Source organism: Lipotes vexillifer, unplaced genomic scaffold, assembly GCF_000442215.2.
Source record: "Lipotes vexillifer unplaced genomic scaffold, Lipotes_vexillifer_v1.1 scaffold308, whole genome shotgun sequence".
Lineage (NCBI taxonomy): Eukaryota > Metazoa > Chordata > Mammalia > Artiodactyla > Lipotidae > Lipotes > Lipotes vexillifer.
The window spans coordinates 4218855-4240667 of NW_006792985.1; the positions used below are offsets into that span (position 1 = coordinate 4218855).

The 21813-nt window shown below is 38.3% G+C and overlaps 1 protein-coding gene across 2 annotated transcripts in view; it reads right to left on the reverse strand.

Annotated features, from left to right (window-relative positions):
• Positions 1-21729, reverse strand: part of PPP2R2A (protein phosphatase 2 regulatory subunit Balpha) — an 85775-nt gene extending 64046 nt beyond the window's left edge. The window contains exons 1-2 of one of the 2 annotated variants that reach the window (XM_007466174.1): positions 19971-20032; positions 19501-19575 (exon numbers count right to left, since the gene is read on the reverse strand). In XM_007466174.1, coding sequence (XP_007466236.1) covers positions 19501-19575; positions 19971-20007 — 112 coding nt within the window. In that variant the 5' untranslated portion in view covers positions 20008-20032. Of the gene's footprint in view, positions 1-19500; positions 19576-19970; positions 20033-21422 lie in introns of those variants that run through there. The other variant, XM_007466175.1, reaches the window with a different exon arrangement.
• Between the last annotated feature and the right edge of the window lie 84 nt (positions 21730-21813).

The following is a 21813-nucleotide window of genomic DNA, read 5'->3' on the forward strand; positions in this document are numbered from 1 at the left end:
GGGGGGGGGGGACGGATGGGACGACAATCTACTTATAAAAGCAAATTAGCAAAAGCAAGCCTATAAGTATAGCAAGATCTTGGCCTGCGCTAAACTGAACTTGCAAACATGGATTTAACCTAACAATTAGGGATGGCTAAAGTGTAGTGTACTATGATGCAAGCTGTTCTTTTAACAGCTAGCACAAAGCTTCCCAGGAGGTGTTTATTCATTTATTGAACAACTGTTAACTGATGTGAGAAGAGCACAATGGATCTATTCAGTATGTCAGAAATGCTGAGTAAAAGAATTAAGAGACTACCATACCTGTTCCCCTTCCCCTAAAAAAGGCTATAAACTGCCTTGGCGCTTAAAGTGTGGACCCCAGACCACCAGAGCAGCAGCAGCAACAACACGGCCGTCATTGGAGCTGGTTAGAAGTGCAAAATCATAGGCTCCACCCGAGATCTACATGCAGAATCATAATCTCCATTTTAACAAGATTCCCAGGAAATTCGTAAGCACATAAAGCTTGAGAAGTACCCGTATTGGGCTAACACCATCCCTCTGACAACAAAACAGCACACCTCCGAATAAGGAATGGAGGAGAGAAACAGGGTGCTCACTGGTACAATAAAACTTGCTTTCTCTTCAGACGCCTTTTTTATGAGCTATCCATATACTCATCAGCCTACTCAAGGTTTGGTAAAGCATTCAGATCATCATAGAAACAGCTGACGAGTGGAGGAAAGAAGAGTGGGAAAATACTTATAATATAAAAGAATAATGTACTTATAATGTTGCCTTAGATTGGGGCGGGGGGTACCCGACAGGGCTTTTTTAGAGCCTCAGTAATTAGGGGTCAATACCTGTAACGGGATTTTCCTGATATCACACCTTCAGGTGTCCCAAACTCCACTCTTACCTGCTCAGGGAAAATGAAACTAATGGTGAAGGATGCTTTGGGCTCTACTGCCTGTTCCAAGTTTCCCCTCACTCCCGAATTATATTATTCCTGAGAGAAGATGTAGAGTATACAATCACAGGGAAGAACAAAACACTGGAGGAACTTGAGAAAAATGGGAAGATGCAAAAAATTAAAAATAAATTTAAAAAAAGCTTGAAATTTTGTTGCCCCACATTGTTTTTTAAACTTCTTTATTGGAGTATAACTGCTTTACACTGTTGTGTTAGTTTCTGCTGTACAACAAAGTGAATCAGCTATATGTATACATATATCCCTATATCCCCTCCCTCTTGCATCTCCCTCCCACCCTCCCTATCCCACCCCTCTAGGTGGTCACAAAGCACTGAGCTCACCTCCCTGTTCTATGTGGCTGCTTCCCACTAGCTAGCTATTTTACATTTGGTAGAGTATATATGTCCATGTCACTCTCTTACTTTGTCCCAGCTTACCCTTCCCCCTCCCCGTGTCCTCAAGTCCATTCTCTACGTCTGCGTCTTTATTCCTGTCCTGCCGCTAGGATCTTCAGAACCATTTTTTTTTTTTTAAGATTCCATATATATGTCTTAGCATATGGTATTTATTTTTCTCTTTCTGACTTACTTCACTCTGTATGACAGACTCTAGGTCCATCCACCTCACTACAAATAACTCAATTTCACTTCTTTTTATGTCTGAGTAATATTCCATTGTATATATGGGCCACATCTTCTTTATCCATTCATCTGTTGATGGACAGTTAGGTTGCTTCCATGTCCTGGCTATTGGAAATAGTGCTGCAGTGAACATTGTGGTACATGACTCTTTTTGAATTATGGTTTTCTCAGGGTATATGCCCAGTAGTGGGATTGCTGGGTCATATGGTAGTTCTATTTTTAGTTTTTTTGAGGAACCTCCATACTGTTCTCCATAGTGGCTGTATCAATTTACATTCCCACCAACAGTGCAAGAGGGTTCCCTTTTCTCCACAACCTCTCCAGCATTTATTGTTTGTAGATTTTCTGATGTTGGCCATTCTGACCGGTGTGAGGTGATACCTCATTGTAGTTTTGATTTGCATTTCTCTAATGATTAGTGATGTTGAGCATCCTTTCATGTGTTTGTTGGCCATCTGTATATCTTCTTTGGAGAAATGTCTATTTAGGTCTTCTGCCCATTTTTGGATTGGGTTGTTTGTTTTTTGATATTGAGCTGCATGAGCTGCTTGTATATTTTGGAGATTAATCCTTTGTCAGTTGCTTCGTTTGTAAATATTTTCTCCCATTCTGAGGGTTGTCTTTTCGTCTTGTTTATGGTTTCCTTGGCTGTGCAAAAGCTCTGAAGTTTCATTAGGTCCCATTTGTTTATTTTTGTTTTTATTTCCATTTCTCTAGGAGGTGGGTCAAAAAGGATCTTGCTGTAATGTATGTCACAGAGTGTTCTGCCTATGTTTTCCTCTAAGAGTTTTATAGTATCTGGTCTCACATTTAGGTCTTTAATCCATTTTGAGTTTATTTAGGTCTTTAATCCATTTTGAGTTTATTTTGCCACACATTAATTTTAAATTAGTCAACTGAATTGGCAAAGTGCCAAACCCCAGCCTGACCCCAATCCTGATGAAATTAATCTTCCCACTTCTGTCTTTGGATTTCCCAAATTCCTAACCCAACCAAATTACAGCTGTATTCATTAATGCAACATACACTTACTGAAAGTGCCTGTAACCTGCCCCAAATCTCAAAACCAACTAGATTTTTTTAAATTTATGGGCTCATATAGGCTTTTATTCTTCTGTTAATTGTTAATCTGCTAGCATTATGTAACTAAATAACTGAACCTACTAAATTTTCTGATCACTTATTATGTGTCAAAACTAAGCACGCACATACATTTAATCCTCTGAATAACAAGGCAAGTCTATTAATTACCCCCATTTACAAATAAGAAAACACATAGTAGTTCTCAAATGTTTGTTCCCTTAGCCTTTGGCCTTCCTTTGCCTGTCAAAAACAAACAAACAAAAATCACTTCTTTTACAAAGTTTTCCCCATCTACTCTTGACCCAAATTATTTCTTCTTTGTGCTTCCATACAACCTCCCTCAGGTATAATATGATGGGGGGAGAGGTGGTGCTAATACATATGAATAAGAAAGACAAGCACCCCCAAAGAACAACAGACAAAGGACAGGGACAGAATCTACACACTTAAACACACGCAAACAAGTAAGTGGAAAAGATTTTTCTGAATGGTAGTATTGTGCCAGACATTGTCAACAGGACAGGAAATGGGCACTCCCATTTACTGGTGGAGGAAGGGAAACCCAACACCACCTTTCTATGGCAATTTGGTAATACATACCATTAGCCTTAAAAAAAAAGATCACACCTTTTGACTATTATGTTCTACTGCTAGAAATATACCCTAAAGTAATGATAAAATTCTCACAAGGATGTTCATCATAATTTATAATAGCAAAAATCATAAACAAATGAAATGTCCAAATTAAATATACCAGACATCCAATTAAATAACATACAGCCATTTATCTTCTGAAATGTTAACCGGGAAGAAGGCATAATACCAAACTATACGTGTAATGCCAGCTTTGAAAATATACATTCACAGCAGAAAAAGGACTGTACACTGGAAAGATCTATGCCAAAATGTTAATAGACGTTATTTAAAAATGGTGAGATTATATGTGGTTTTATTTTTTTCACTTACTTATGATGGTTTTGAAGTCAGAAGAAACCAACGTTCATCCCCTGGCTCCCCCACTTACCAATTGTGTGACCTTGGTCAATTTACTTTATCTAATCCTTGATTTTCTCATCTATAAAATGAAAGTGGTAATACCTATCCTCAGAGATTAAATGAGATAATGCATGCAAAATGCTTACACTAGTAGGCAATCAGCTAAGTTTTGTGAGCACTTTTTTTTTTTTTTGCGGTATGTGGGCCTCTCTCACTGTTGTGGCCTCTCCCGTTGTGGAGCACAGGCTCCGGATGCGCAGGCTCAGCAGCCATGCCTCATGGGCCCAGCCGCTCCGTGGCATGTGGGATCTTCCCAGACCAGGGCACAAACCCGTGTCCCCTGCATCAGCAGGCGGACTCTCAACCACTGCGCCACCAGGGAAGCCCAATGAGCACTTTTTAAAAATATATCAACATTTTATGTTTATATTCAGAAAGTTATTTTTCCTTAAAGAATAAAAATCTGTGACGTTAGCAAATTACCACATAGCAGGAGTTTGATAAAGCTGTATTCTCATCAACTGAGCAGTATACAAATCAGGACATTTTAGCATTTTAAACAATGTTAACCAAATTCCCAAGAAATTCATCTGAGAATTAGAGATGGTGGATATGTGAACAAAGGGACCTATGTATTTATTGAACAGTCAGAAAGACACAGTAGAAAAAAAAATTAGGTCCTTGGGATCTAGCCTACTCTATAACATCTACTATAATCTTAATTAAATAATCACCAAGAAGACCAGGTCACTTCGGACTCTACCAGGAACAGTAAGATTCAATTCCAGAAAGCTCAAGATCTAATTTAATAAGGGGTAAGACACAGACCCCAGGTATCAATGAACCCAAACTGTTATTTTTAAAGACTTTGATATCTTAAACATTAATAATTATAAATTTTACTTAGCTTTATTGTACACTAATTGCACACCTAGATGCACATCCCAAACATATACAACCTTCTCAGCAACTCTTCAGGCTGAAGATATAGAAATCACAGACCAGTTAAAAGAAACTGGTAGCTAAGGGGGCCTACAGACCTTTCCTATCATGGATTTCTGGAATATATTTTCCTACTTTTAAATCTAAAATGATGAACATGCTCCATTAAGTTAAAAACATGCAAATATGAAATACTTCTGGAATAACATATAAGAAATTTGTGACAGTATCTCTGGGGACACAGAACCTGGGAGAATGGGGTAAGAGGGAGACATGCTTTCTAGGTATACCTCTTGTACTGTTTGTCTTTACCACTGTATATGTCTGTGTGTGTGTTTATATTAAATTCTGGTTAATAAAATACAAAAATAATTGCCTTATGTTTGGTTTGTAACAAAGATATGCAGACTAGATGTGCTTACTACAGTGGAGAAAGTCAGATGTCGATGTCGTCTGTATGAGAAGTACTACAAAATGAAAGTGTTTTCTTTTGTAAATGGGAGTTTTTAATTGGCTCTAGAAATTTTTTTAAGAAACAGAATTCTACCTTGTCTCTCCTGTTTATTTTTTAGTTTATTTACTATTATTTTTTCAAATCCAGTGTACAAGTCAGCAGTTTTTACCATATTCACAGAATTTTGTGACCATCACCCCTATCTAGTTCCAGAACATTTTCATCACCCCTTAGAGAAACACTGTACCTGTTGGCAGCCACTCTCCTTACTCCCACCCTTCACGAGCCCTAGCAACCACTAATTTACTTTCTGTCTCAATATATTTGCCTATTCTGGACATTTCATATATATGGAATCATGTAGTATGTGGATTCTGTGGCTGGCTTCCTCACTTAGCATATGCTTTCAAAGTTCATCCACGTTGCAGCAGGTATCAGTACTTCGTTCTTTTCTGTGGCTGTGTAATATTCTACCGTATGGCTACATCACCTTTTCTTTATGCATCACCAGGTGACAGACTTGGTTTGTTTCTACTTTTGGGCTATTACGAATAATGTTGCTATAAACATTCGTGTTCAAGTTTTTGTGGACACAGGTTTTCAATTCTCTTAGATATATACCTAGGAGTAGAATTGCTGGGTTATACAGCAAATCGGTGTTTAACTTTTTAAGGAACTGCCAAATTTCAAATGAAGGTTTTGAAACACAGGATACAAAGGAAAGGGACAAAAGGGCTTGTAAACTACCACAAACATTTGCCAGGAGAAATCTCCAATTATATTCATTAGTAAATTCAACTCATGACCATCTGAAAACACTGAAAGACACATTTATGTCTTAAAAAGACTTGAGACATGCTTAACAAGTATGTGTTAATAACAGAATGCTCCCAGAGTAGAACTGAGCATTCCCGACTTAAAGGACTATAATTCTAACAGTAAAGGAACTTCCAAATAACTTCAATTAGCTCTCACTTTATTTCCATGAGGCCTCGGGCATCAGTTACATAAATAAAATACAACACTTCAAAGTTATAGTGGGGTTTTCTTTCTAGTTGGTATTGGATTTTCTTACCATCATAGCTATAAATAACATATACAAACATATCCATATGCCTTCAACCTACACCCATGACAACTGTCATCTACTTTCACAGAATAAAGGCCCTCCAACTGATAACAGCTTATTTGCAGTTAACTCTTTCAAAAATGTGGAAAATGCTCATGTTATGAGCCCTCAGAATGAACACTACTACTTAATGTTATACACTACTAGTTTCTCTAAAGCATAAATATAGACATCTCATAAAAGAAAAAAAAAGGGGCTTCCCTGGTGGCGCAGTGGTTGAGAGTCCGCCTGCCGATGCAGGGGACAGAGAACGATACAACTGCCAGAATCATGATCCTTTGGGAACAAATACACTAGGGCCTTCAGGACCTGCCCCGTACGTGCAGGAGGCACCGCCTCAGTACAGGACAGGAGCAGAAGCTGGAATGACACCTGCAGCTCTTGGGACCAAAACACCTCAAGGCTTTTTCTGCCTTCATTTTGGGTATTGGAGTTGTAGCGATTTATTCCCCACCCCAGCCCGGCATTTTCTTCTGCTCCTCCCGGGGCCGGCTTAGACTTCTCCCAGCAAAGCAGAGTCAGTATCCTAGTGTGTTGCTATGGAAAGAATGGCAACATCCCTCGCGAGTTCATGCAAAAAAAAAAAAAAAAAAAAAAAGGAAAAAAAAAGAAAAAAAAAGACTTGAGATACATGTGATTCTTTGTACTGCAACACCATCTCAATATCAAGCAAAGTCAAGTCAACTTGGAAAAGGGGAAATGATTTACTACTCATATCCCAGCATTACCTATAAAAGTTTTACATACGATTAGTCAAGGATCTCCTGGTGACATGAACTGGTTAATACCAAAGGCTACAATGTGTTATGGAGAATGCTTATTGTAATAAAACTGACTTTCCTTAATATACCTAAAGTGATGGACTCATGTCTTCTATTTCTCTCACATTCTCCAAAATACTGGGCACTCAAAAAGTACTTGTTGACTTGTAGATGAATACCTAAGGTCTCACCTTAGCACCATTCCCTATGAGAACCTGAGATTTAGATTTAATCAAATAGTATTTTTTTAAAGCTGAACCACACAGAAGCAACATGGGAGCCTAAAAAATAGAACAGTTTTACTAACTCATAATCTTAGATTAACATTGCTCAACTTCTTGGAGCTTCAGTGCCCTCGTGTACAAAATGACAATAATGTCTACCTCAAAGGCTATTGTTAAGAAACGCAACCTTGGTCATTCCTTATCTACGATTTCATTGTAAAGAAATGCAATGCAGTTATCAAATTTTCCTATTATGGTGAAGACTTTGCCTAATTAAAGTACACACAAAACAACACACTGACTGTCCTTACTGTTAGTTTTACAGTAATGAAATGTGACTTACAAAATCTGTGGGATTTTCTATTTTTAACCAGAAACTGCAAATGAGGTGAAACTTTGGTAAAAAATTTAGATTTTGCCTAATCTTATCTGAAATAGCCTACAAAATAAAGTAACACAGTTCTTGTCCTCAAACTGTTAATCTGGGATAACAGACTTGTATCACAGCAGTACCGATCTGTATTCTTTAATATCCTCTAATCTGATACTTTCATGTTCTGCTTAGGGTTCTTCCTGTCCACCTCCAATCACTTACAGAAAGTACTTATAGGATGTTCCTCCCCACAGAACCCCAGCTATACATAAAAAGGCTAGAAGTACACAATAGCTAAGAGGTGGAAACAAACTAAGTGTCTGTCAAAAGATGAGTGGAAAAACAAAATGTGGTATATACATAAAATGAAATCAACCTTAAAAAGGAAGGAAATCCTGTCACATGCTACAACATGGATGAACCTTGAGGATATGAAATAAGCCAGTCACAAAAAGGCAAATACTGTATGATTCCACGTGTATGAGGTATCTGAAGTAGTCAAATTCACAGAAACAGAAGGCACAGTGGTGGATACCAGGGCAGAGGAGAGAACGGGGAGTTGTTGTTTAATGGGTCCAGTATCAGTTTTGCAAGATGAAGTTCTGGAGACCTGTTTCACAGTAATGTGAATACAGTTAGCACTACTGAACTGTACACTTAAAAATGGTCAAGATGGTAAACTTTATGTTTTTGTGTTTTTTTACAATGAAAAAAACATAAAAACATTAGGGAGCTAAAAAGTACTTCACTTAAAGATGTGGTTCTGCTGCTAGACAAAAATAATTCTTGTCAAGGGGAAAAAAGAAGACTACGAGCAATCCCTTCCCCACTACCAATTCTTATTACCATTTCTAACGTTGCATCCCTACATAAGGAATCTGACAAGAGTTACTGATTGCCTACAACAGCTTGTTTTCTTGAAATACAGCCTTCCCAATCTATTAGCCAACAGAAAATATTAAAGATTCCTCTTATGCTATCTTAAAAACACATCTACTCCAGGCCCACAAGACTCTCACCTTGTGGTAAACTGGGAAAGAAAAAAAAAAAAGACATGGGGAAACACCAAAAAGGTTTTTTCCACTTTCACAGGCAGCTGACCTGAAACTACAATAGCAAGTTCTAAAAAGTAACATTGTTCCAGATTTTCAAATAATTTAAAAAATGTTCCCACCAATCCCTTTTACCAAATTCAGTTTCTCTCTTAATACAGACTACTGAAGAATTTAGATTCCTTCTGGATGAAGTATAAACAAGCAATTAGATAAAAATCCAATATACTCCTGTAATATTTTTACCCATGGTTAAAGAGACAGCAGTTTTTTAATTAAAAAAAAAAATCAAGATGGGAATACACTAAAGCTGTCAGGTCCAGTATCTTAGAAGATTCATCCCTCTAATATTATATCAGTAACAGTAAGTACTAAGAAGATTCCTAAGAAAGAATACCCTTTTAATAGTCTAAAAACTATCGTTACCATATAAAATATCCTTGACTCCTCCAACTTAACCATATAGGCATATAATCACAGACAAATTTTTAGATTAAAGCAGAGGTTCTTAAACAGGGTCATTGTTCCATGAACCCCCTTGAACTGGATAAAAGAGATCACTCAAGGACTTCAGAAAAGAAAATTCCAGTTGATATCTGAACATTCAGAGAGAAAGTCAACCTACAGAAACTAAAATTACAAGAGCCTGACCCTTGGTATAGTGGCACACAGAAGCACTCAATAATGAATTGCCAGGAATTCCACATATGCCACAGGCAAAGATCTAGATGACATTTTAATCAGCTACAGCGAACATTAACTAAAAATGTCCATATTAATAAAAAATTAGCTATTTTTAAAATGAACTCAATGTTTATTTTAAAATGTTTAAATGTTTAAACATGGATGGAAAACTGGTAAAGCTAGTTTTAAAAGTCCTACATACTTTGACAATTTTTTTAAAAGGGTAGAAAAGTAGCCACAAAAAAACCCTGAAAATACTAAGCAATAAATAGTTGATACTGCATTCTTCAAATGGCAAACTCAGCAACTATTTAAATATAGAATTATGCTGCATTTTAAAGTAGAATTTAAAGAAAAACACTGTTCCTTCTCCTTTCCTCCCTTTAGTGGTTAAGAGTTGAAAATAGTTACCATGCCAATTCTGTGACTTTCTTACAAGAAAAAAATAACACATCAAACCACTACATGGCGGGTTCAAAATAAAACACAATGTCAAGGGCACCAACTCATTTCTAATGACCAGGCAGCCAACCCAGAAATGGCACTAGACTAGGCTTTAAGGAATTTAGTATTCCTACATTAAGTATTAATGATAGCTGGACCTCAGCAGAGATAGTGGGAAAAGCCCTAAAATACTGAAGGCAGATTTAATTTGGTACCTAAAGAACAGCAAGGGAGTAAGTAGGCTGAAACAATTTGAAGTCATAGGAAAGCTTTAAATACACATGCACAAAAGCAGCACTTTATGATTCTTTCTGATCACTTATAGTTCATGATTTTTTTTTGTTTGTTTGCGGTACGCGGGCCTCTCACTGTTGTGGCCTCTCCCGTTGCGGAGCACAGGCTCCGGACGCGCAGGCTCAGCGGCCATGCTTCACGGTCCTAGCCGCTTCGCGGCATGTGGGATCTTCCCAGACCGGGGCACGAACCTGCGTCCCCTGCATTGGCAGGCAGACTCCCAACCACTGCGCCACCAGGGAAGCTCCCGTGAGATTCTTTTAAAGCAACAGAACAATGAAATTAACAGACTAAGCCCACAGTTGTGAGATATTTCTGGATGGCAGGATTTCCTTATACTATTAAAATCTGAAGACTGCAAAGATATTTTAAATTTTCAAATACTTACTTATTTAAAAATGTAGTAAGTGGGGACTTCCCTGGTGGCACAGTGGTTGAGAAGCCGCCTGCCAATGCAGGGGACACAGGTTCGATCCCTGGTTCGGGAGGATCCCACATGCCCCAGAGCAACTAAGCCCGTGCGCCACAACTACTGAAGCCTGGGCGCCCTAGAGCCCACGTGTTGCAACTACTGAAGCCCACATGCCTAGAGCCCATGCTCCGCAACAAGAGAAGCCACTGCAGTGAGAAGCCCATGCACCACAACGAAGAGTAGCCCCCACTCGCCGCAACTAGAGAAAAGCCCACGTGTAGCAACGAAGACCCAAAGCAGCCAAAAAATAAGAATGTAATAAAAAGCCCTACACATTAACAAAAAAGTTATAAAAAGAAAAAAAGAGACTATTGCCCCCCAAAAAAAATTAGTGAGAAGAACGGCATTGTTTTACATTGCTGCAAATCTTTTTAATGTCTGACTTAACATAAGATGCTGAGGTTCTCTTAATTGCTTCTGCATTCAACATACTACACTATGTTGTGTAGGTTAAATATATGAAGAAATCCAGTCTTAGGTATGTAGTTGGGAAGGGAGGAATAGTTTCCTTTTTTTTTTCTTTTTTCTTTTTCTTTTTAAATAGATGTTGACTTTTATTTTTTTTAAGCTTTATTTATTAAATTTTATTTATTTTTGGCTGTGTCGGGGCTTAGTTGCAGCATGTGGGATCTTCCGTCGCAGCACACAGCCTTCTCTATAGTTGTGGCGTGCGGGTTTTCTCTCCTCTAGTTGTGGCGCACAGGCACCAGGGCGCGTGGGCTCTGTAGTTTGCAGCACACAGGCTCTAGTTGAGGCTCGCTAGCTCAGTAGTTCTGGCGTAAGGGCTTAGTTGCCCCGAGGCATGTGGGATCTTAGTCCCCTGACCAAGGATCAACCTGTGTCCCCCGCATTGTAAGGCAGATTCTCTACCACTGGACCACCAGGGAAGTCCTGGGAGGAATAGTTTAATAGGCTTTTCAGGTAGTTACGGATATCTCTTTGATACTACAGCAAAACTCAACACGTGATAGTTTCTTAAAGGTTTGTGGAGTCTGAAACCATATCAGTTGTCTGTTATATTAGAATCCAATGCTCTATCTTGCACTTTTACTTATGCATAACTTTTTAACATCACAAGCATTGGCCATTCAGTTATGCAGATTTTCCAAATGTTGACACATTTCATCACACAGTATTAAAAATCACAATCATTAATATTACTACGGATCTCACCTGAAATATCTGTAAGCATTCAGAAGTTATCAAGCTCAGGAGATACACGTTTTCCAAAACTTTGAGTTTTGCTTGAAAGCTCAGATTTTATCATGGGCAACAAATACTGTCCATTGAGGTAACAGATTCACTGTTCATTTGAGAAAATGTCTGCCAAATATACAAGTCTGAGTAGGTTGGCAGTAGCTCCTTCTAGTAAGAATAATATTCCATGAAAAGAGCAACTACTTCAGCTTGGAACAAATAACTGCACCCATACTTTTCCTTCAACCACTGTACTCTGTCTGATCTATAACAGAATGCTATAAGTGTACTTTCCATTCTGTCACACAGAATGTTCAACACACATGTACTCAAGAGTCAAGACTCTCAATAGCAGAGACTTGACAAAATTAATTTTTACTGTTTCATCAAAGACATTACATAAAACTGGCATTTTAAAACTGCTGGTACATGGCAATGAAGATTACCATGACTATTGGTACCATTTGGTGCCAAGGCCTTGATACATGCTAAGATGCCTGCAGATTTACCAACCCTTGCTTTTGTACCATTGGTGCAAATGTCAACACAGTGAAAAAGGCAAATATTATCAAGAAAATAGTTTCAACTTCAGAGACGTTCTGAGACAGTTGAGGGGTTGCCAGACCACACCTCAAAATGGAATAAATGATCTCTGTTTTGACAGTGGTTACAGACCCCGTGACCAGAAAAATGCACCTACGTACAAGCACACACATTACAACTTTACATACAACATCAGAAGGTTCAAAAATCCCTTATCGAATGTCCTAGCTTAAGAATTCCATTAGCAGAAGATTCAGTAAATCTCCAAGTTGGATTTAATTACTTCAAAACAACAATAATCTGCTTGGCATTACAAATAAACTCTAAACAAGTCACACTCCAACAACCTCAAACACCTTCACCTAAACTAAAAGAAGTAGCTCAAGTTTTTAAACAAATAAAATTACATTAGGGAAATTTAAAGGTTTGAGGTAAGAATCCCAGCTCTACCACCTGCTCAAGGATACAGTTAGTAAACTAGCCTTCCTAGCTGAGTTTCCTGTCTCTGTGGAAAAACAACAGCATCTATTTATTTCAAAGATTAATAACGATATCAATAAAGCACCTAAAACAGTACCTGGCACATAATTGAGAAATCTAATTTATATATTACCAGACTTTACTTCTCTTTCCTTCTACTAAGGAAGCAACTTGCAGACCTTTGATTACTCAATTTTAATTTCCATTATCACCTAAGAGAAGGGAAAAGAGATTGTAATTGAGAATATTAGCTAAAACATCTATCTCCAACCCTTTAATTTTCCTATTTAACAGCATAAGAAGCTTAAAATAAAGTTTACCTTTCTTCCTGCAACTCAACTAGGCAAATATAGATGTATAAATACGTAATATATGGTAATCTTTTTACTGATTTAATAAAATTCTTTCCTTCAGTCTCTCATCATTCTGCTTATTCCACAATTTTCAAAAATTTTAAAATATAGTTCACTAAAAGAGAGTACTAAAAAATACCTAAGTGTAATTTTTGGTTTATTTTAGTAACCTGAGACAAAATGCCACTATCTCTTGTAATTTTTTTTTTTTTTTTTTTTTTACCAATAAAGGGGTAAGAAAAAATTTTTAGCATCTTAAAAGAAAACAAGGATACTGCCTAATACTAGATAAATATGATCATTCATGTTATTTAATGGGCAAAGTTACACTACTTTAAGTGATGGTACTGCATTAGTACCAGACTTCTGTCAGCAGTAATGCTAGTGCTGAGAGAAAGAAGTGTGACATGTGAAACAAGGTAAGAATGTTAACTGATACCTTTGCTATGAGTCATTACGTTTTGGAATACAGCTGATGTGCCAATATTCTGAAATTTGCAGAAAATGGGGTTCTACTATTTTCTACAAATTGACCCTAGTGCCTAAATCGAACGTGCATACTACTCTAAGAAACACAGAACACAAATGATCTTAAAATCTATTTATATTGTAGCATAAAACATACTGAATGGATTTAAAACCCTCAAATTTTGTGTGATACTCCAAAGATTATTTGCTTCTCAAATTTTATTTATGTCCTTATTCGGGGAGTACTTAGACTCTCCCAAAGAAAGTTTTTTTCCCCAAGAACCAGTCCACAAGTCTAAGTCCAAAAATAAACAGGAAGCAGTGTTGAAAAAGATGCAATACACTTGGATCCAAGTTTCACTGACTTCATGTAATAAAATCATACCCTAAAATAATATCCTATGAAAGAAAGTTTAAGAATGTCAAATATGGAGATGAGGAAAATTATACTTACATTAATTAATGAAAATAATAAAAATGTATTATTTAATACTTAATATTAAATAGTGAAAATTTGCATTAAAATAATTTTAAAAACCATATTGGTTAATTTTTCCTTATCTTTCACCCAAAATTATACAGTTCAGATTATCCACATGTATTTGAATTTTTAATAATTTTATTTTCACAAGTAAAATTTGAACAAATTAACAAATTATCAGAATTGCTACTGCAAAAAATCATGAGGAAAAATTCCTTACTGTTTCACATTAAAATGATGAACTTGGTTTTCTAGTTTCTTGAATCTAGATTTTAAAAACAAAACCAATAATATCTCTATTAGTAAATAACAAAGAACTGGGAAGGAGTCAAGTCATGCAAGTTATAAATGGGACAGCACTGGCCACATGTTGATGTTGGGTGATGGGAGTTCATTATACTATTCCATCTTCTTCCTGTAATGTTCAAAATCTCCATAATGAAGTTTTTTTAAAAATTCAAAAAGAACTAGGCAAATTAAAAAACAGGCAATTATTAGCTTCAGGGAAAATGAAGGGATGCACAAGAAATGAGCAACACTACAGTGTAGTACAGGCTCAGTAGAGAACATCTGCATCCTCGTAACAATGTAAGCACTGACTTCTAATTTAACCACAACATGTGATGTAACACTGGGGCAAATGCACAAAAACGTCAACAGCTTAATCTTCATCTACCATGGAAGGAAGTCAATTGAAAATGTCTAAAATGGAAAGAAATAGAAATATAATTTTATTCACAAAAAATGTAATTAAGCCCAAGGGAAACAGCTAGAAGAAGGGTTCAACATAATTGCCTTTAGGAGAAGGGCTAAGGAGGATTAGGGAGTGAGTGTGGAAGGGATTACCATTTTTCATTCTAAACCCTTTAGTATAGTATGGGATTTTTTAAAAACCTTTTTCATTGTGAAGTCTAACAAATATAGAAAATCAAAATCAAAACAACAATCTTCAGGTTAATCAGTTATTACAAACATCTGTACAACCACCACCCCATGAGCCTTCCCAGAACCCCTGGCAATCACAACTGCCTATCACTGCTTAAAGATAACCACTATCCTGGCTTTGACAGTTAATTACTCTGTAGCTATTCTTTATAGAGTTTGACCAGCTTCATATGTGTCTCTAAATCTATGGTTTAATTCTAAATGTTTTTGAACTTTATATCTGTGGAATCAAAGAATATGTATAAAACATACACATACCATTTTCCTCACATTGGCTGATGAGAAGTTTTTAGTAGCCTTTAAAGACAATTGCCCAATCTCCTCATTCTCCTACTCTCCCTTACTCATCATAAATATTCAAGTAATAACGATAGCTAAACCCTTATTATGTGCTGGGTTTCTGTTTTAGGAATATTCACTCATTTAATCATCAAAACAACATCCTAAGACAAGTTTTACCGTCATCCTCATTTTACAGAGGGGGAAAACAGGCACAAAGAGGTTTGAGTTAACTTGGCCAAGATCACACAGCTAGTAGGTGACTGGGCAGGATTCAAACCATGGACTTTGGGCTCTGACCTACCTTCTCACGGGAGAATAGCTATCAATAAAGGAAAAACTAAAAGTACAGGATATGATAAAATGTTATTACTGTTACTATGAAGGTTAAAATAAAAACTACATGAGGATGATTTTAGTGCCTCATCCTTCTCCCAAACAATTAGCTACATCAAAGGTAAACTACTTAAAGTGCCTGAAGAGCCGTGTGTGCACAGAATAAGTACCCCAACACAGGCTGTAACTGTCCTGAAGGGCTTACATGGGCCAAAAGACAATGAGAGTATCTGATCAAATGTCAAAATTCTGTCTTAGTTCTGTAATGTTATTTAAGGAAAAATTCTGAGCCTTGAGTAACTAAGTCCACTGTCTTATTTTTAAATTAAGGCCCCCAGAAAGTCTAACATCTCAAACAATTTAACTTACCAGTAATAATAACGTGGGGCTCTCTCTTTTCTAAGACATCTTTGAGAGTTAACAAGAGTAAGACTACAAGAACAACCGAAATCACCTAATCCAGTTCTGTTTTCTTAAGGCTAAGCATACTGGAACTCAGAGGAGTACTTACCCAAAGTGACATATACTAGTCTGTCACTAGGATAGAAACCCAAGGTCTCCTCGCTTCTTTCTACTACATGGCTATATACCATCAGTCCACTTACAAAGCTGCCAAGTAAATAAATTCATGATTGCCAAAAGTATGTCTCAGTCATGCTACCTTTCACCCATACTTGTCCCCCTTCATAACCTAATTATAGTAAATTTTCTTCCTCCATTCAATAAATACTGGATACCTACTGTGTTCCAGGCTTTCTTTTAAGCATAGCAGTTTATATACAGAATGTCCCACATACAGCTCACAGTGCAACAGTAGAGGTTTGGGGTACTAATATTATAAATACAAAGTGCTACGAAGGTAGATTCTTAAAATACTCCCAAAAAAGGGAGATGAGTAAAAGGGTTACAGGCATGACCTGAAGGATAAATATGATTCTGATAAGAGAACTGTGGCAGGAATATCAGGCATTCCAAGGTAGGAACAGCAAAAAAAAAAAAAAAAAAATCACGAAGTCCCCAAAGTAAGAGTGTACAGGACTTGTGTGAAGAACTGTATCCATTTAGCTGGATCGTAAACCACACTAGCAAATAAACTTAGAGAAGTAGGGGCCATACCAGTAAGAAGTCTCACATTCTATACTAAAATATCTGAATGTAATTCAGAAGCCTGTGGATACAGTGACCACTAAAGATTTCTGAGGAAAATAAAACTGGGACGGCATTTAAGAGTAACTTAGAAGCAAAACATGACAAGAAGCAGGGAATCATTTAGGAAGTTAGAGCAATCCTGATGAGATACTGAGAACCTTAACCAAGGTAAAAGTGGGTATGAAAAGATTAAAGCATTACAGAAGTAAAAAGAGTATGCCATGACAGCTGAATACATGTAGGAGGGGAAAGACAATTTGGTGCCTTTGATGGAAAAGAACTTAGGATGTACTGTTAACAGAAAACAGGCAAGCTAAACTAAAGGTTGAGACACATGTAACCCATTTAGAGACTATAATCTAAACCAAGGGGGAAATGTATTAATCTTACTTTATTTCAGAAAAGTAAACCTTCTCTTAGTAAAATAAACATAATACACTATGATGTGCAAACTACAGTATGCAAAAAACCCAAATTCAAGCTGCATAATTTGAAAAGTGGATGCTTTTTATACTTATTGCATTTGTATAGACATAGGTACTAGAATAAATCATGTTTCTATTAAAATATACATACCAAGCTTCAGCATAAGATACTAGGAATGCACTGTAGGTTAAAAGTAATATTTAACAACCACAGATGAAAATTATTTAATGAATCAGTTGCAAAATCCAGTTACTAAGTATTAGCAGAAGAAAATTACCACTGATCCATCATACATGTCAAAAACTATCATTTGGTTCAGTTAAGTTTGGAATCATCAATCCCTTCTGATTAAATCAAATGCATGTGGTCTTTGCCTGTTTAACAGTGAACTACGTGCAGGGTTTGTATTCTAGACACCTTGGAGCCCTAGTGCTCAGCATTTAGGAGGCCCCTAGAAGATCTTTGATAAAGGGAATAAATGGACATCAACAAAGGAATGCTTTTCAAGTATACAGCACTTTCATAACTTGGCGAATATTACACAACAGCACAGAACTAATGATCCAATATCTGAGTGCCTACTGTTCAATAGGTAATGGAATTACAAAATGAGTAACACATGACTCCTCCCTTCAACTTAGGATTTATTTCTCTGAACAAGCCAAACACCACAGGCTTCATCAGAAGACCCTGATTTACACTATTTGTATGACCATTAGTGAGTCTCTTAACTGCTTTAAGCTTCCAGTTTCTCATCTGAAAAACAGATGAGGATTCAATAGAAAGAAACGTGAGAGTGCTCTGTATCAGAAGTACAATGTATGCCAGTTGGCTCCCCACACAACTCAGCAAACTGATCAGGTACTTAATTAAGAATGACATTGAGGACTTCCCTGGTGGCACAGTGGTGAAGAAGCCGCCTGCCAATGTAGGAGACACGGGTTCGAGCCCTGGTCCAGCAAGACCCCACATGCCGTGGGGCAACTAAGCCCATACGCTACAACTACTGAGCCTGTGCTCTAGAGCCTGCGAGCCACAGCTACTGAGCCCGCATGCCACAACTACTGAAGCCCACGTGCCTAGAGCCCGTGCTCCACAACAAGAGAAGCCACCGCAATGAGAAGCCGGAGCACCGCAACGAAGAGTAGCCCCCACTCGCCGCAACTAGAGAAAACCCGTGCGCAGCAACGAAGACCCAACGCAGCCAAAATTTTTAAAATATAAATAAATTTTAAAATAAAAAAAAAAAACAAAAACGAATAACATTGACACAAGCAAATCCAAGCATTCAACTGGCTCAACACAAGGCCATCATCCTACCGTGGCCTTGGAAAAACCCTCAAAACAAACAGTACACTGACCGTAAGTCAGAAATAGGATCTTATTATGAGGACAACACAATCTAGAGACGGATAATTTATAAATTTTTACTAGACAAATTTTTGAAAATTAAAAGTACATATTTTAATTTATCTGAGTATTAGAAAATTCCTACTGTAATTCAAACACACAATACTATTAAAATTCAAACTTTAATATTTCTGAACAATGAAATAATAAAACTACTTTATTGAATACAATGTCTCCTCCATCTCAAGACTTCCTTCATCTAAGACCATCTCGAATGCAAAATCCTAAAGTTTCAAAACTAGAATTTTGAAATACACTAATAAACAAATCTGGGGGAAAACTAAAGCCCTTCCACTGATCAAATCTAGCTTCAAAATACACAACAATAAGCTCTCCAGAAGACATGCTATATATCTATAACACCGTTATTTTCTTATCCACCTAAGTTAATCTTTACAAGACAATTAAATGCATCATTTGAGCCAGCATTTCTTCACAGAATATGCCAATCAACACCACACTCTCATAGTAGGCAAGTGCAAAAAAAACTAAAAATCTCCCCTCAAAAATGGAAGATGCTATCAAGAATATTTCTGAGCTAAATATTGATGGCACCTATTTCAATTAAATTATCTAAAAACTGTACAACCATGAAAATGCATCACCATTTATTTGTACGTGAAATTTACACAGCAAGGACACCTTTACCGCATGGACCTTAGATTTTTCTTGTGACGGTTTTATATATATCATCATCTAGAGCTCCTTATTTTATTCAGGAAAAAATAATAATAAAACACGGCATAAGTAATAAAAGATTTAAGATTATCTTCCAGAAAGGTGACTTTTAAAACTGTTCTTTCCCTGCTTGGACAACATAAAACGTTCTTAAACTAGAACAGACTCAGCTGAAAGGAAATCCTTCAGCAACAGAGATTTTGGAAAGATTCTATATCCAAATTCTGCATTATTAAATGCTTTCTTACCTTCTGCTACATCATCATCTACTGCTCCTTTCACCTGAGAAAAACACCACTGAATATCATTCCCTCCTCCAGCTCCTGGAAAAAGAAAACATACCAATTAAAACTGAGTCCTACTCATGTTTACTCCCATAAACAGAGATGGCATCCATAGTTGGCATGATACTAACAGCCTGGTACTGCCCACACATACAACCACCACCCCACAGCACTAATTTGGAAAAAGGTTAGTCCTCAATGGCTGGTATTGCATTAAAAAAGAGAGAGATTCCAGGTCTGAAATATTTAAAGGCCATGTACTATCGTTACCACTGTACATCAGTTCAAAAGTTCCCTTCCATTTTCCCTTCCCCTCAAACACAGTAAAAGCCTTACTTCAAGCAAGACCTACCAGAAAAAGTAAATACCGAAAGTTAAAGAGTTTTCCTTTAAGGCTACAAAAGGCTGCAGGAGAGTTAATAAGGTTAAGCTACCATAAAACACGGAACGAAGAGAAAACTTCAGGAACATTACTGCCTGGGTGAGGAGCGATGATTCATATGAACCCTATCACCACAGCGCACATACAGCAAACACAACCTCACCACCCATTTCTTTGCAGTTCATTACCAGCAAATCACTGGCTCCAGAGAGGAAAAGAAACTGAATTGAATGTTGGTGAAGAGATTGCCAAAAGGAAGCTTGGTTTGCCTCCCTTCACCTAATCCGTCAGAATCCAAAGGACCTGGCAAAGAATTAATTTCGCTCATTTGTCATCATCTTGTGCAGAACAATTTTAATTTCACTTAATCATCAACAAGGCCAAAAAGCAACTTATGCATAGCAAACCCTAAGTCAATCCAACATGTTAACTTTTTTACAGGTTTAATTATCTATCTAAATATTGATTAGAGCACGGAAAACTGGTTTAGTCCCTGAATGTTTCCATTTCACTGCCAAGCAGGGAGGGGGCAATGTCCTGGATCTATGGAGAAAGAAACTGAATCTAGATCTAGGACCGATTCTACTAAATGAAGGAAGATATTCAGCAACACCAAAATATACAAAAATAATCCTCGAAGCAATTACCTTTCTCTTCCTTCACCTCCATTCCTTGCTAAATATTCCAACCTGGTTTTCTCTCTGCATCTCCCCCCCTCCGCCCCAAGCTTTTACCTAAATCTCTCTCCTCTTGGCTATTTATATCTCTGAGCTCCACAACTATTTTAACTAACTCCATGAAACCCTTTTGGGAAAAGGACATCTGCACAAAAGCTAACATGCAAAACGGAAAGTTTAAATTACATTTTTCACGCAACTCGCTGTATTAGAGGCCTTGCACTCTTTGGACCTAAAGGGTAAAAAAAAACGAAAGGGAGATGGTTCCAGACAAAAAAAAAAAAATTCAGGCTTACAGTCTCAAAAATATACGTACCCACAGTGGAAAGAAATACACGTTATGTCCCCATTGTATTTCAACTTATATAGCACTCTTCCTTCTCAGTGCAAAATACATTTATTTGTAGGAACACCCAAAAAGGCTTGCAGCAGGGAGAAACATAGGAATTAAAGGACGAGCCGCAGAAAAGCCCCCTGGGGGGGGGGGTCGGGGGCGGAGGTTCCACCGGGCTCCCAAGCGCAGGGACGAATCGGCACTCGCCCCTACCCCGCCCCACCCACGCCTTACCCCTCAGCTCGCCGGCACACACCCCACCCCCACCCATGCCCAGGCTCCAGCCCTCCTGTTCAAAGCCATTTCGATACCACAGCGACCACTCGCCTGTCCAGAACCCGCCCCACCCCCACCCCAGCCCACCTGACCAATTCCCTGAAATCCCAGGGGTGCCCCGTGGCTCTCCGAGAGGCGCAAGCAGTCGCTAGGGGGTGATGGAGGGAGGAGGAAGGAAGCGGTGCCTTGTCAGTGGAGAGGGTGATTTCTCCTTTACCTGCCATGTTGCGCTGCAAATGGTGACCCGGCTGGGTTCCTCGGGGTCTCCGCTTCCTGAACTCACCCCCCTCACCTGGGGATGGGGGGGTAGAGAGGGCGGATGGCGGCGGATGGCACCTGTGGGGGGAGGGGGCGGGGGTCGGGGGAGAAGGAAGGAGGGGCTGGCAAACCAGCCGGCGGGATGGTGGACTTCACTCTTGGTCTTCCCCACTCTTGCTCTTTCTCCAGCGGCGGCGGCGGTGGCTACGACGGCGACGGCGGCGGCGGCAGCGGCAGGGCAGGCGACTCCACTTTCAAAATGGCGCCGGCTGGCCTGGCCAGTGACGTCACCAGGAGGGCGGAGCCGCAGGCCTGGGCCGGAGGGGCGGGGCGGGGCGAGGGCTGGAGCG